The sequence below is a fragment of the Coenobita brevimanus genome, chromosome 22 (assembly GCF_032717465.1).
Source record: "Coenobita brevimanus isolate Jiangsu-jjx chromosome 22, ASM3271746v2, whole genome shotgun sequence".
In the NCBI taxonomy this organism is placed as follows: Eukaryota; Metazoa; Arthropoda; class Malacostraca; order Decapoda; family Coenobitidae; genus Coenobita; species Coenobita brevimanus.
Window position 1 is genome coordinate 34,353,249 of NC_136975.1, and position 17,128 is coordinate 34,370,376.

General features: G+C 41.2%; 1 protein-coding gene and 1 non-coding gene across 4 annotated transcripts in view; both read left to right on the forward strand.

Annotated features, from left to right (window-relative positions):
• The window catches only part of LOC145392515 (uncharacterized), a 356,359-nt gene that overhangs the window by 246,305 nt on the left and 92,926 nt on the right, over nucleotides 1–17,128 (forward strand). For 2 of the 3 annotated variants that reach the window (XM_080266909.1, XM_080266907.1), the window contains one exon: nucleotides 11,674–11,778. The exons of the other annotated variant lie outside the window; for it this stretch is intronic. In XM_080266909.1, coding sequence (XP_080123035.1) covers nucleotides 11,674–11,778 — 105 coding nt within the window. The remainder of the gene's footprint in view (nucleotides 1–11,673; nucleotides 11,779–17,128) is intronic. 3 annotated transcript variants of the gene reach the window in all.
• Nucleotides 15,353–15,471, forward strand: LOC145392615 (5S ribosomal RNA). The gene has a single exon (XR_013896046.1). It is a non-coding gene; the product is annotated as a 5S ribosomal RNA (ribosomal RNA).

Sequence of the window (17,128 nt, forward strand, 5' to 3'; positions counted from 1 at the left end):
ACCTTGGTCCCTCCTCTCTCTCTCCCCTTATATATTTCCTCCCCTTCTGTCTGTCTCCGGGAGAGAATGAAAAAGTGTAGATTAGTGAAGGCATTGTGAGGTGATAGTGAAGGTAGTGTGAATGCGAAAGTGAAGGTGAAAGTGAGGGCAAAAGTAAAAGTGAAGTCAAAAGTGAAGGTGGAAGGTGAAAGTAAAAGTGAATGTCAAAGTGAAGGTGAAAGTGAAGTCAAGTGAAAGTGGTGAAGATGGAAGGTGAAAGTGAAGGTGAGGGTGAAAGTAAACATGAATGTGAAGTAGAAAGTGAAGGTGAAAGGTGAAAGTGAGGGTGAATGTGAAGGTGAAAATGAGGGTGACAGTGAAGGTGAGGGTGGAAGTAAACATGAATGTGAAAGTGAATGTGAAGGTGAAAGTGAATGAAAATGGTGAAAGTGAAAGTGAAAATGAATGTAAAAGTGAAGATAGTGAAAGTAAAGGCCAAGGAGAAAATGAAGGTGAAAGTGAAGGTGAAAATTAATGTAATAGTGAAGATGAAGGTTAAAGTGAAGGTGAAAGAAAAGTTGAAAGTGAAAGTGAAGGTGAAAGAGAAAGTGAAGTGAAAGTGAAGGTGTGAGTGAAGGTGGAAGTGAATGTGATAGTAAAAGAAGGGAGGGGCAAAAGTGAAGGTGAGTGAATAATTGGAAAGGTAAATGTAAAAATGAGAAAGTAAGGTTGCAAGTGAAGGTGAAAGGGAAATTCAAAATGAGTGATAGTGAAAGTGAGTGTGAAGGTGAGGGTGAATGTGAAATGAGCATGGAAGAGAATATGAAAGTGAATGTGAATGTCAGAGTGAACTGAAAGTGAAATGAATGGGAAGGTGTTGATGAAGACAAAAATATGTGAAGTAAAATAAAAGTGCCCAGTGTGGGGGGGGAGAGAGAGAGAGAGAGAGAATAAATGCATGAATGACAAGCAAGCCTCTGTGCTTAACAAAAGGAAGAGGAAGTCCAAGGGGGGGGGGGAGGCCTGATATCGCTTTTATCGGACTTTTTCTTTTTTCGGACTGGCTTGGGCCTCAATTAGTCCGATATAGAGAGGTTTTACTGTAATGGAGAGGGAGATGGCATTGGTAATAACGATGATGGATGGAATATCTAAAATATGTTGCATGCTGATGATGCAGTACTGCTTGCAAATACCGGACAAGAACATGGTAGTCCAGAGCAGAGTTTTGCTGATGTCTGTGAGCGTCCTGCCTTGAGAGTAAACGTAGAAGAGGATACAGTGATGGTTATTGAGAGAGAAGGTGACTCCCAGTGCGATGTTACAGTGAATGGAGAGTGGAATTGGTGAGAGAGTTCAAATACCTGGGTACAGTGATAGAAAAGAGAGGAAAATATGCAGAAGAAGTGGAAAGTAGAGTGGCACAAGGAATGAAAGTAGCTGGTGCAATGAAGGCCTTGATTAAAAAACAGAGGCTTGAGTGTTGCAGCTGCACGAGGCTTACCATAAATGCCCCCACCTTTCGCCCCTCTCCCGGTGACGACTCAAAGTGCCTGGAACCACTGTCTGACTCTCTTCTTCATCTTCAACATTCGCGGCCTTTTCTCTAACTTTCACTCTGTTGAGCACCACCTCTCCTCCTCTAAACCTCACCTTCTTTTTCTAACTGAGACTCAGCTGTCTGAGGCAACTGACAGCAAACCTTTTTCTGTCTCCTCCTACTTTCTCTATACTCATTTCAAAGCCAAAGGTGGCTGTTGTGTATATATACGCAACGACTTATCTTGTTCTCGTGTTCCAGAACTCAGTTCTTCCGAATTCTCTACACTCTCGCTTCGGCTTTCCTGTCATTCTCTGACTAAATATATCTGTGGTGTTTACTTCTCCCCTGATTCTACTGAGTATCAAAAAATCTTCGACTATCTTACTTCTACGATGGAACACATTCTATCCATTTCTCCTTTCTCTGAAATCTCCATTCTAGGAGATTTCAATGTTCACCACCACCTTTGGCTCTCCTCTCCTTTCACTGATCCACCTGGTGAACAAGCCTACATCTTTTCTATCCTTAATGACCTAGAGCAGCTTGTACAGCACCCTACCTGTATCCCAGACCGCCATGGAGAGAGCTCCAACATACTTGACCTCTTCCTTACAGCTAATCCTTTTGCTTACACTGTTAATCTTTTCTCTCCGTTGGGCTCCTCCAATCACAACCGTATCACCTTAACCTGTCCTATCACTCCGGTACGGCCTGTGGACCCTCCAGGGAAGCGTCGCCTGTGGCATTTTGGAGCCGTGTATTGGGAGGGCCTCAGGCAGTACTTCTTTGATTTTCCCTGGAATGATTATTGCTTCCATGGCCGGGAGCCATCTGAGTGTGTCTTGCACATTACGGAGGTTATTCTCTCAGGCATGGAAGCATACATTCCTTTCTCATATCCTTTGACTAATGCAAGAAAGCCTTAGTTTAATCACGCTTGTTCTAATGCTGTCCGCAACAAGGAGAGGGCCTACAAAAGGTACCGGAGCCAACCCACCCCTGAATCACATCATCTTTACATTTCTGCCCGGAATCGTGCTAAGTCTGTTCTTCGCTTTGCTAAAAATAATTTCATCCGTACTAAATGCTCTCAACTCTCCAACTCGAATTCTTCCCGCTCCTTCTGGCACCTTGCCAAAAATCTTTCTAACAACTTTACCTCATCATCCTTCCCTCCTCTTTTCTACCTTGATGGTTCTGTAGCCATTTCTTCTACTGATAAAGCAGATCTCTTCGCACAGACTTTCTCCTCCAATTCCACCTTAGACGATTCCGGTGCTGTTCCTCCATCACTCCTGCCTCTGACTTCCTCATGGCTGACATTAAAATTTCTTCAGCTGATGTATTTTCTGCTATCACTGGCCTCAATACTAACAAGGCATATGGGCCTGATGGAGTCCCTCCTGTTGTTCTCAAGAACAGTGCTTCTGTGCTTACACCTTTCCCAGGCAAACTCTTTCGCCTTTGTCTGTCAACTTGTACCTTTCCTTCTTGCTGGATGTTTGCTCTCATTCAGCCAGTCCCAACCCTCCAACTATTGTCCAATTGCTTTAACGTCCTGTATTTCAAAAGTTTTCGAGTCAGTTCTCAATAGAAAAATTTTAAGGCATCTTTCCTGTCACAACCTTCTTTCTGATTGTCAGTACGGGTTCCGTCAGGGACGCTCCACTGGTTATCTTCTCACCTACCTTTCAGACTCCTGGTCATCCTCCTTTCGGGACTTTGGCGAAAGCTTTGCCATTGCACTTGACATCTCAAAGGCTTTCGATCGAGTCTGTCATAAATCTTTAATTTCCAAACTGCCCTCTTAGGGTTTCTATCCTTCTATCTGTGCCTTCATCGCTAGCTTCCTTTCTGGTTGTTCTATAGCCGCTGTTGTAGACGGCCATTGTTCTTCTCCTAGATCTATCAACAGTGGTGTTCCTCAGGGCTCTGTCCTATCACCTACTCTCTTCCTTTTATTCTTCAATGACCTTCTAAGCTGTACATCTAACCCTATCCACTCATACGCTGATGACTCCACCCTTCACCTTTCCATTCGGTTCCCGCAACGCCCATCTCAGCAGTTACTTCAGCAAACAAGGGATGAGGCTATGACACACCTAATGTCTGACTTGGCTCGTATCTCTGACTGGGGTAAAAATAATCTTGTTGTTTTCAATGCATCTAAGACTCAGTTCTTACACCTATCAACCCGTCAGAATCTTCCACAGGTATACCCACTAATGTTTAATAATATTCAGCTTAATCCTGCATCATCATTGAACATGCTTGGGGTTTCATTAACTCAGGACTTATCTTGAAAAGATCATATTACATCTCTTGTAAAATCTGCTTCCAAGAAATTGGGTATGCTAAGCCGACTCCGTTCTTTCTTTACCCCTGCACAATTGTTGACTCTATACAGGGGTTTTATCTGCCCCTGTGTGGAGTACAACTCTCATGTGTGGGGAGGCTCCCCACATACAGCTCTTCTCAATAGGGTGGAGTCAAAGGCTTTCCATCTCATTAACTTTCCTCCTCTTACTGACTCCCTCCAACCTCTGTCTCTGCGCCGCACTGTTGCATCTTTATCTCTTTTCTGTCACTACTTTAATGGTCACTTCTCGTCTGAACTGTCTGCATGCATTCCTCCACCCCTATGACGGTCATGTAACACCCGTCTAGCAGCAGGCTCTCATCCCTTTTCTGTCCAACTCTCTAATGCAAGAGTTAACCATTACTCCCAGTCCTTCATGTATGCAACAGGTCAGCTCTGGAACCGTCTCCCTCTGTCTGTATTTCCTGCTGCCTATGATCTCCAGTCTTTCGAACGCAGTTTGTCCAGGCATCTCGAAATGAATGGATCTTGAATTTGGCTCTCTCTTGTATTTTGTTTTTCTCTTGGAGGGAACTCTTATTTCGGTCTCATGGCCTTTGGTTCCTTCTTCCTCGCATTAAAAAAAAACAAAAAAACAAAAAAAACATGAAGGAGTGTTAGTGCCAACTTTAACATATGGATGTGAGACTATGGTGTGGCATGCAAATGAAAAGTCAGGAGTGAGAGCAGTGGAGATAGTACTGCTGAGGAAAGTATGTGGAGTACAGATAGTGGATAGGATATGAAATAATGTGATTTGTGAAAGATGGGGAGTGAGGAAGCTTGTGGACACCAGAATCTAAGAGAGTGTACTGAGATGGTATGGTCATGTGGAGAGAATAGATAACAATAGAGTGGTGAGAAAGGTATATGTGAGCGAATTTGAAGGAGGGAGAAGGCGAGGTAGGCCAAGGAGAAGGTGGAGGGATATAGTGTATGAATGTGTGAGGAAGAGAGGTTTGGAAGTCGGTGAGGCTAGGGGGCTGACAAGAGATCGAGCTGGCTGGATGAATATTGTGAGAAGAAGTGCATGATCAGGGATTTGGCATCCCTTTTTAACATGACAGCATCTGGATTGACTCTGTCGGATACATTTATGTGAAGCTACAGAATGTGGTGACTATTTTTGGCATATCAGATAGAGCCAGGATTCCGGGGGCTTGAATGATGAGTGAATGGAAGCGTGGCCCATTGGATTGGGCAGACTTAGGCTGTCTGGACACTGCTACTCCTCACCCTGCCCAAGGGTGGGAAAGGAGGTCTGGATGGTGATGATGATGATGGTGATGATTTGTTAAAACTCTGGGGTTGTTATCAGTGCCCTACCTCTTCACTGCAGTTGGTGTACTTGGATGTTGTATTCTGACTAACAGCAGAATATTTTGTTCAGCTGAAAGGAAATCAAATAGTCAAAGACTTCAAAACCCGAATAACCCTTTCTTTTGCTATTGGTATACCTAGTAATTTTACTTTGGTAACCAGATGTTGCTTAGTCAGAAGAAGTCTTAGTAGTCAAAGGGCTGAAGGTAGAACATGAAACCTTCACTACTCCATTTAATACAGGTGCTGCCAGGATTGAAAAGATTCTGGTAAATGATGGGAGTAACTAAGAAAATAGAGGGTACTGCATTTGCATGAAATTATGCACTAACTTGGAACTTTAGTGACTACATTTTTCTTGTTCATCTCTCAGTTTACGCCTCTGGTGTTTTGAGTTGGGATTTGCATCCACCTGTGTTAAACATTCATATTGACAATACAAGTACACCACCAGTTTTCAGACATCCAGTGGTCTGGCACTTCTTTTAATCCAGACAAAATTACTAGATGGTACTTGAAATTCCTATGTCCATCAGGCTGGTTTTCTGGGCAGCCACAGATGGCGTTGAGTATTGTGTGTGCGCACTTGGATTGCCTGCATAGCATGTCTTGGTGCCGATCCCTGTATTTTGACTGAATCTTAGCTTATTTTACTTACATTTAACTGAAGCTATGGCTGCTAAAAAATATGCAAGTATCAGTAGTGGTGTCAGACGTAGACAGTCTGTCTGTTTATCTATCTGTTATCAGATGCCTTAATCCTGCAAGGAGTGGCCACACACAAATTGCGTCCATGTTATCCTGTCCCCTGTCATTTCACTGCCCTCCCCCCAGCTTACACCCCCCTCTCTCATATTCCTGTCCACTCCATCCCTCCATCTCATCCTCAGCCTCTCCCTTTCCCCTCTCCACCTCACTCACATAAACTCTCCTCATTAGTCTCTTGCTCTCCACATGACCAAACCACCTTGGTGTATTTCTTCTAATGCTTTCTCTCACATCCACATCACCAAACTCCTTCACTTCCTCATTTGTCAGTCTGTCTCTCTATGGAACTCCACATGCTCCCCTCGAAGAACTTATTTCCCCTGCTGTCAGTCTTGACTTGTGTCCTTCCAACAATGTCCAACCTTCACTTCCATACGTCAGAGTTGGGATCACAATACTATCATGCTGCAACTTTTTTACTTCAGTGCTCACTTTCCTCTTTCTTATTACTGTTTAAAAAAAAAACAGCAACCTTTCTTCTTTCTTGCACCCTTTCAAGCACTTCATGCCCCAAACTTCCATCCTTACTCATCACACTACCCTAATACTTACATTTTCCATTTCCTTGTCATCCAACTTCACTGTACATTCAGTGACGTCATTTCTCTCGAAGACCATAACTTTACTCGTCCCTTCATTTGCTTTTAGATTCTGTTTCTTACACACACTCCCAAACTCATTCACCAAACCTTGCAGTTCCCCTTCATCTTCATTCAACAATACAGTACCATCTGGAAACAACAATACAGGAAGTTTCCAAACGCTGCCCTCTTTCATCAGGGCCGGTCCAACATCCACTGCTCTACCTTGTATCTCTTATAACCCCATCCATATATTGATTGAACAACCATGGAGACATGACACATCCCTGTTTCAATCCAACATTCAGACTGAAAAATTCATTCTTCATTATCCATACGTACTGCAGTCTTAACACCCTCATACATACTGATCACGGCATTCAACAACTTTTTATTTACTCCATATATTCTTAATATTTTGCTTATTCTATATCTATCCATTCTGTCTTATGCTTTCTCCAAATCCATGATGGCCGCATACAACTTCTTTCCCTTCTCTTACAAACTTTTCCACTAAAGACCAAACAATGACTATCTGATCTACATAACCTCTTCCCGTGGTAAAACCTCCCTGTTCTTCTCCAGCTAATTCCTCTGCTATTTCCTCACCATTCATACTGAGCACTTTACTGAGGATACTGGAAAGGTAGATCTTTGTCTATGTAAATACAGGATAAAGTAGAACTGTTGAAAAAAACTGGACTGTGGTATGCCCATGCAGAATTTGTGTAAGACACGCATTGCTGGTTTGTCAACTATTTGTTCAGGATCCACCAATAAGTTGTGAGGAAAACTTTTTTTTTTTTTTTTTCCATCCAGTGTTGCCCCATGAGGAGCATAGGAGCCTTGGGCTAGGCAAGTTGGTCCTGACATTTAAAATGAGAGGGACCTGTCTCTCATCCTTGAGTGGCATTACATGAGCAGTAAACCTTAAGCACCCCTTGGATATAAACCTGCACCATTATTTAAAGTGGAAGTACACAGATACACGAATCTTTCACTGCTGCCCAGCATACATTTGTGGGAAATTAGCAGATTTATTTTTTTGTTACAATCTATAGATGTGCTTAGCTTGGTGCAGTCACTCCATGCTCCATGTGTGTACATATCTGACACACAGAATGCTTAGTTTACTGCTTATTTATGATGTATTTAGGTTAAAGCACACTCATCTAAGCTTTCATTTTTAAATCGTAAGCTACATTTTTGACGTCCAAGCTGACGGATTGGATTCAAAGCCATCTTCAGTGAAACCAAGCTGTGCCATTTTTGTCGTCCAAAATGATACGAAGCTGACCCAAGCATTTGTCTTTGAAACCAAGACCGTCTTCATATCTCACCCAAGCGAGGTCGGGAGCAGTCTTCATGCAGCTTGGGAAGAGTGAGAATGGCCAACAAGGACAAGTAAGTGATAATAAATATCATGTAATTAGCGCAATGTACATAAAAGAAGGATGTGGGTGACTAATATTAACGTCATATAGAGCCATTTCAGCACAAATAAGAACTACATGTAAATTGCACATTCATCAGATGATCATCATCGGCGAACCCCTATGTTTACATTGCAATCGGCAAGGGTAATTTTTCGATTCTTCGTATCTTGGACTGTTTTTGCAGACAGAAACCAGGCACCCAAAGATGCGCTTTGAATCCCATGTTCCAGCTTGGATGGCAAAAATGCAGCTTTAATAACAGTATTAAGATCATCAAGTGATTTGCCTCTGACTGTTGGTGGCATTGTTACCCATCACCTCAACCTGTTGGCCTACCTCAAACCATGACCTTCTCAGTATATTGCACAGGGTGTTTTTTTTTAACCCATGGATTGCACAATTACCTTTTTTTTTATCCCACCCCATGGTGTGCAAAAAATGAAGGAAAAAAAGTTTTTTTTTTTTTTTTCTAGTTTTTGTTTATTATAAAACTGAAGATAAACATCCAGGGCATCATCTGGTGAAAAAAAAAAAAAATCTCTCTCTTCGTCTTTACGAAGGGCCATGCGTAAGTTTACGTATGGGAGTAGTGAAAAAAAAAAAAGTTTTTGTTTATTATAAACTTGAAGATAAACATCCAGGGCATCACCTGGTGAAAAGAAAAAAGTCTCTTTCTCTCTATCTTTGCGAAGCGCTGTGCTTAAGTTTGCGTAGGGGTCGAGTTGTTTACAGTGATGCACGGCCAGCACAGCCTGAGCTGTGGCTCACAACACTACGCTACCCAGCCTGAGCTGTGGCTTGCAATCCACGGGTTAAGTAAAATTTTGAGGAAAATGTGCATCATACGGCAGGAAATATAGTATTATATGAGGCCTCTGTTTGTCCCTGTTGAATTATTATGACATGACCTCCGTTAGTCTGACAAAATCAGTTATCTGGCATGACTTTGTAACCAGGAGTGCTGGAAAAGTGTTGTTGTTTTTAGTCTGACAAAATCATTAATCCGGCAGGACTTAGGAACCAAGAGTGCAGGAAAATTGGTGTTGTTTTTAATGTGACAAAATCGTTAATCCAGCAGGACTTTGGAACCAAGGGTGCTGGAGAATTGGTGTTGTCCTTATACAGTAATACCCCAATATACGATACCCCTAGATGTGATACCCTGGCTTAACGATGGGGATAGAAATACCACCATACCCCACCTAATAATGGCCAAACCCTGGTTTCATGATGGATTTTGATTTTTTTTCCGATTTTGATGATATTTTAGACTAAAATTGTGCATTTAGGTTGATTTATAATCATTGTATAGACTTAGATTAATGTGTTTTAGCCATAGGTGAGGTGAACATTGTCATTTTGGAGTACAGTGTACTAAGTTTGATTTTTCCCAGACTTGTATATGATGATTTTCAGATTTTGTTGGTTGTGAGTTATTTACAGGTATTAGGCCTAGGTTAGCTTCCTTGACAACTGTTAGGCCATTTAGATTGGCTTTAAACTGATTTTGGGCTTGTTTGGATGGATTTTGGACTTGGTTGAAGGGGAAACCCAAGGCTAAAAAACGCATCCCATTATTTTACATGTTAAAAGCACCCCGATATATAATACCCCACCTAACAGTGGGTTTTTACCTAACCAATTGCATTGTTAAACCGGGGTATACCTGTACGTCCGTCGTTTCTTGTACTGTACGAGCATCTGTTTGAACCCTGACTATTCATTCTAGTGTTACATGTAGACTCTGACACAAACAACTTGCATTGCTTTCATTACAATCACCCCTTCCTGATTTGTACTTGTCCAGCATGAGGAAAGGTAAATTCTGGCTGTGGTGTGCAGTCCTGTAGTGGACTGCATGTGGAATGTTAAAAATACAGATAAACTAACTTAGATGTAGAGGTACAATAAAGAGAGTATGAATATACTGTAGTAGTACTCAAAAAAGGTAAATACACCAAAATAGTACCAAATAAATGAAAAATTAGAGTCAGAATACTGTAACCAAATGTCTACATACTGTATCTGGTAAATAAAAATGTATAATACAGTACTGTACTCTTGTACAAGAGTTAGCTTTTTATTCCATCATATAAACACAATAATCTTTTCTTGTAGTATACTGTACAGGGAAAAGATTATCCTCCAAGGTATGCTTGATCTTACAGCAGTGTTACTTGTTTAGAAACTTTTGTGTGTGTTAATACAGTGATGGGTTTTATTTTATGCTGATATCTAATTTTGTGTTGAGATCCGTGTTTGGCTATTATTAATCTTACCTCTAAATTTATAAAGCAGGTGGAGAGAAAAGGGCGAGGTGAAAGTTTGATATTCGTGTATTTTTTGTTTTTTAGACTATTGAAGTATTAAAGATATATGGAGTAAATGGGAAATTGTTGAATGCCGTGAAGAATATGTATGAGAGTGCTAAGGCTGCAGTGTGTGTGGATAGTGAATTGAGTGAATTTTTCTGTCTGAATGTTGGATTGAAGCAGGAATGTGTTGTTCAGTCTGTATATGGATGGGGCTATAAAAGAGATACGAGGTAGGGCAGTGGATGTTGGAGTAACCCTAATAAGAGAGGACAGTGTTTGAAGCTTCCTGTACTATTGTTTGCAGGTGATACTCTATTGTTAAGTGAATATGAAGAGGAACAGTAAGGCTTGGTGAATGAGTTTGGGAGTATGCATAAGAAACGGAATCTGAAGGTGAATGTAGGGAAGAGTAACATTATGGTCTTTGAGAGAAGTGAAGTCACTGAATGTACAGTGAGATTGGATGAGGAGGAAATGGAAAATGTGAGTGTATTTAAGTACTTGGATAGTGTGATGAGCAAGGATGGAAGTTTAGGGGTGAAGTGTTTGAGAGGGTACAACAGGGAAGAAAAGTTGCTGGTTTTATGAAAGTCGTGATGAGGAACAGGGAAGTGAGCATGGAAGTAAAAAAGTCACTGAATGACACTATTGTGATATCAACTCTAACCTGTGGAAGTGAAGCTTGGACCTTGTTGGAGGGGCAGAAGTCAAGAGTGAGAGCAGTGAAAATGAGTTATTTGAGAGGAGCATGTGGAGTTACATGGTAGGACAGACTGACAAATGAGGAAGTGAAGGAATGCTGTGGTGTGGATGTGGATGTGATAGAAAGCGTTGGGAGAAATACATTGAGGTGGTTTGGCCATGTGGAGAGGATGGAGGGCGAGAGACTAACGAAGAGAATGTATGCGTGTAAGGTGGTGGGAGGGAGAGGGCAGGGGAGGCCGAGGATGATGATATGGAGGGATGTAGTTGAGAGGTGTATGTGAGGGGGCGGGGATGAGCTGGGAGCAAGGTGGTGAAGTGGCAGTGGACAGGCGACGTGGAGGCAATTTGTTTGTGGCCACGCCGTATGAGATGGAGGCATCTAACAATAGATAGACAGATAGAGTTATTTTTTCCTCAGTTCTCAGTAGCTTGCATATGCCTGTGGCTTTTCTTGTACTCACAAAAAGATTAACTGAAAAACTTTCATTCAGATAATGTAAGAAGCTGCTTGTTATAATTACTGTACTGTATTTTATCAAAACTTTACCTTCGGGTTTATGCCTCTAGACTTAAACTAACCAAAGAAAGAATTGGACTGCAATGCTTTAGTTAAATCTGCTTTTAGGAGTTGAGTGCGTAAGTGATAAAGTGCTAATGTAAATAACAGGCCTCGAGTGGGTACCAGGGTGGCCACACAAATGGTGTATACTACCGCAGCGAGGGTGACCCCAGGGAGAGACTACAACGCGACGCTTACTACGCCACCACACAGGTCGGACGCATCCACTAGCACAGCACACCTCGCCTTCTCGCCCATTCACCATTAATCATCACCTGCGCTCTCCACTACTCACCTTCTTGCACTTTCAGCTTTGAGAGAGCAGTGGGGCTAAGCTTACACCACTACACTTACTAACACCTTCAGATTCCTTTTTTTTACTGTACTAACTCTGTTTGGCTTTGAGGTGTTGGGTAGCAATTTGTTGTGATGCATTTTCAGTCACAGATTTCCTGAAAAACTTAATTGTGCTTGAATTAACCAGGAATTATGGTAACTACTTATCTTTTGAAATGTAAAAGATTGGTTAATGTAGTAGTTGTAATAGTTTGTGGACGGTATTTATGTAACCATTTACATCATAGCACTAGTACATTTATGTTAATTATATATTGATGACAGTGAAAAGCTTGACCCATCAAACCTGTCTTTATTTTCATGCACATTTTTCTCATGATTATTTCTCTCATTGGGGGTTTTCATTTGTGTTGAATGTGTATGAACTCTGCCATTGTATGAACTAAAGAAAAATGAAATACGAAGTGCAGCCTTATGATGCTGCACACCTGCCAGTTTTGCACACTAACTGTTTGTGCAGGGGAAGGTAAGTAGATCCATGTAAGCACACTGGAAGAGGTAGAAAAGGGTATGAAATGAGGCAAGCAAAACCACTAAGTGCCCTGAGAGTGATATGAAGCTTAGTGACAGGTATTGCAGTGTCAGTGTATCAAAGTTTGTTTTAACTTAACAGTATACATATGGTAATGGTGTTTTTTTTTTTTACTGCATTGCTTGTTTTTACAGTGCTGTTTAATCATTTTTATGCTGCTGATGTATTTAACTATGTGTGGTAGTTGCACAGGGGGCCTAGTAGTTAGTGGTACAAGTATAAAATATTATACAGTGTTTCAGTGGGGTTTACCACTGTTTTATTTCACTACTCACTTTACTAGACTCACTTGTTAGTAGACTGATTATTGTACCATATCTTAGTGCAGTCGTTGTATTAACAGTACAACTGTAATTCCCACATCATCATTTCTGAGAGTTCACTCCACCTTTGACATACACGTGGCATATGCGTTTTATCTCTCCTGTATCATCCTCTTTGTTAGTAGGTAGCAGTTCATCATCATATTAGTACCTCCACACTCCCAGAGTAGGGGGTTGTGGGCTGCAATTAAAATACAAAGCTGTTCTTCCAGAGAGTATTTTTATTTTTTCATTCAGATAGTCTGCAAGTATTCTGATTTTCAGTCCATTTTACTTCAAATCTAAGCACATTGAGGCCATCCCTAATCAACACTTTCCAAGTATGCAAATTATCATCACATTCATAGACTGGTCAGTCATGGTAGATTGTGTCACTTTGCCAACGCATGCACACTACACTTCGTAGCAGATGTGTAACTGCAACAACATGCAGAACAAGTGCCAGTAACGCACAGTATTTCTGTATATTTTAACTACCTTATAAATTATATGAAATGCTTACAAAATTATTACAAACTTATATACTGTAGGTAGTCATATTCTACTGGTATCTCGTTTTTCGTATTTTATTGTTCTCAAATATACTGATAATGCAGTGTAGCAGTGCAGCACTGTTAGCAGAAAAACATACGTTAACCCCTCAAATGTTGTTGAGTGATTGAGTGTTGAAGGTGAGTAGGTACTGTACAACCAAAAGCGAGACTCAGGGTTTTCACACCGAACTCATCAGATCAGTTTTACTTTATGGCACCAAATGTGATCATCATCTGCTAACATGACGTATTTCTACCTTCATCTGCCTTCACCTTTATGATTTTGTGTGTTTGCCTTCCTCTCTTCCCATTTTCCCACATACCCTGTCACATTTTGTTACACTTCTTTCCTTTTCAGGTGACTGTACATTGAGTGACAAGCCTAATGGTTTCCTGTAAGCCAGAAAACCATTCACAGTGCTGGATGGTAACCATATAACCAACCCATACATGTTCCCTATGTGTCAGCAAGTGGGTTGGCAGAGAGTTAGTACCCCTTCCCATAAAACAACTTACTCAAAGACAAATGGCCACCCCTTACGGGATTATGGCATCTGGCTATGGATAGATACAGTTGGTAGAAACTTGCCGACGTACATATACGGCCCTGGAAGCATTGACCTTGATTTTTACCAGTGTACATATAAAGTACCCGAAAAGTAGGGGTAAAGATAAAATTCAGTAACTGTTGGTCCTGAACCCTTAACAGTCATTCATATCACAGATATTACCCTTCCTCCAAGAGAGAAATGAATGCACTTGCCAGATTCCAATGTAGCTGTCATTCTTCCTTATTTCACATTCAACAGAAAATACACACGAACGGACGTGTCTTGACTGCTCCCAGGCCAAGGCTCAGCCACCGCTGCAAACCTTAAGTAGTTTTCAGGAATTATGGTTGTCCTGTCTCCTATGGTCTTGTTTTCAGTGTAAAATACTGTAAGTTAATATGGACTACCAAAAATGTAAAGATTTATTGGCAAGAGTATACATGAATGTTTGTAGTATTTTCGGTAACAGCTGTTTTGGTACTGTAAGTTGTAACCAACCTCAATCATGGCCGAAAATGTAAACACTGAGGGACTTGAATTTCCAGGATTTGATAGAAATACTAATGTCATGGATCTGGTTAAAACATTGATTATGAGGATTAGTGAACTTGAAAAGAAAGTGGAGAATCTAGTGTTAAAAGATGTGTCTGAGAATACAGAGATTACTATACAGAGTCTGATCCAGTCTAATGAGACAGCGAATGAAGAGATAAGAAATTTGAAGCGTGAAAATATTGAATTGAGGAGAAAACTAGAAGAGAATACTAATAAAACGGAGAAGGTGAGCAGTGTATTGGAAGAGCATAAGGCAAAGTGGGCACACGTAGAAGAAGAACAGAAAGAAGTGGTGAGCTTAAGAGAAATCATCCAGGAAGAAAGAGAAATGAACAAGATAAAATTGGAAGAAAATGTAGTGAAAATACTGAAGAAAAAAGAGAAAATAGTGAGAGAAACTGTAGAAAGGAACAGATGCGTGGTAATATTTGGAAACAGGGAGGAGGAAGAGGTTACATCCGTGAGACTCGAGAAAGACATGAACCTGGTAAGAGGAATATTAGGCAAGATTGATCCCGGAGGAGACAAGTGGGTAAAAGAAATTGAAGAAGTAAGGAGAATAGGGTCTTATAAGAAAGGGGAAACAAGACCAATGAGAGTCAAGTTGTCAGCAGAAAGTGTAGTAGATGATATACTTAAAGTGACCTGGAAATTAAGCAAAGAGGCAGGGATGGAAAATATTATAATAAGAAAAGATTTGAATGAAGAAGAAAGAGAAGTTTTAAAATCATTGAAAGAAGTAAAGGAAAAAAATGATAAGAGGACAGAGGAAGAATGTAATACTTTTTTTTGGAGAGTAATGGATATGAAAGTAAGGAAGTGGTATTTAAGGAAATAGAAGTGAAGGAAACTAAGGGGGATGGCTATGAAAGATCAAAAGTTGAGGAAGTGGTACTGACGGAGAGTAGGAGAGAAGAGGGTATAAAAAACATCAAAAATAAAGGCCATACCACGTTGAGTACACCGCTTCCCGTCCGATCAGCGAAGTTAAGCAACGTTGGGTCTGGTTAGTACTTGGATGGGTGACCGCCTGCAAACACCAGATGCTGTATTTAATAACGTTCTCCCTACGTGTCAAGTGGGGTTGGTGGAGGATTAGTGCCCCTCCCTGTAAAGCAATTAACTCTAAGCCTTGGCCACCCCGTTTGGGATACATGGCGTCTGGCAATGAATGAATGAATGAATGAATATATACTAATGTTGATGGTTTAATATCGGCAAGGCTTGAAATTAATGATTTCTTGAGAGAACATAAACCTAATTTCATGTGCTTTGTAGAGACCAAATTGCGAGAAGATATGGATGTTCATTGGAGAGATGGTAAATACAAACTGTGGAGAAAAGACAGAAAAGAAAAAACGGGAGGAGGAGTGATGATAGGAGTGAAGAACAACATAAATGTAGATACCATGGAAATGGGAGAAGGCAGGGCTGAAGTGATATATATGAAATTAGAAACTAGAGAGAATGTTAACCCTTTAAACGTGGCCGTGAACAGTCGACCCCCCCCGAGTGGCGGGGTTGTATCACGGTCTGAGTACCTGTAGGAATAGCCAAAAATCAGAGATTAGCCCTAGAACATTATACTTGGTATGGCAGATAGTACTTACATTCAGCTTTCTCCAGAGACAGGTGTTGAGCCTTCGTTCACTACCCAAGGACTTGTGGAGACTTGCAAAGTTGGGTAACCAAATCTTCACTTTCACACCTCCAGCAACCCGGTTTCCCCTCTACCACAGCCTCATTCTGTCACAGTAAACTTTATACTATAACGTAAAGGTAGTTTGGAATCCGTATTTGTACAACAAGCACTGAAAATAAGGCTAAAATCAATGGAGCGTACAGCCGACATACAGCGCGGCGGCGGTCTTCCCGTCACTCAACAAACATTTCCATTTTCACAGCTAAAAACATGTATACTACATTATTTTCAGTCATATTAGTTCCCAAAAGATCACCGCGGCGCGCTTTTTATGCTGCCTTACGCCTGTCACTTTATTCTCGTTCCTGTCAGCCACTTGCACTGACTCGGAAGAGCTAGAACTCGCCATAATGTCACTTTGAAAGCCTGCGGTAAACTGACGCTAAACAGGGGCAAACCGTGCGAAAAAAAGCTAGTGTTACAACTGGGGAAACAAGCGTTTCCTAGTAGCATAAACTGCTTGTGAGAGGAGAGCGCAGATTTACAGTTCTGAGCAGTCAGAGTGCTGCCATGTATCACAGCCAGGCTGGCTGGGCCGTGGTGGGGGGGGAGGGGGGAAAAATGTGATACTTGGCAACAACAGAGGTCAGTAGTACAAAGGTAAAGTATGCTAATTGTAGCTAAAGGGTGGTGGTACTGATAGACAATACCAGCTGGAGCCTGCTTGCCCGTGGTTATTCAGAATTTACTAGAATCGCAAACGCGACGTTCCACCATTATGTCCTTTTCGCTGAGCGTCGCAAACGCGACGATCTGCGTTTAAAGGGTTAAGAGAGATATGGCGGTATTGTATGTTCCCCCTAAGACAAGAGCATGGAATGATGACAAATACCAGATGTTGTCAGATATGGCTAACTATTTACAAAAAATAATTGAGAAAAGCAAGAATATAATTTTGGTGGCTGACTTTAACTGTAAAGAGGTGAACTGGGAGGAATGGTACTCGGGAGGCGGCGAGGATTCGTGGGGCACTATGTTATTAAATATAATAATGAATTATGTGATGACGC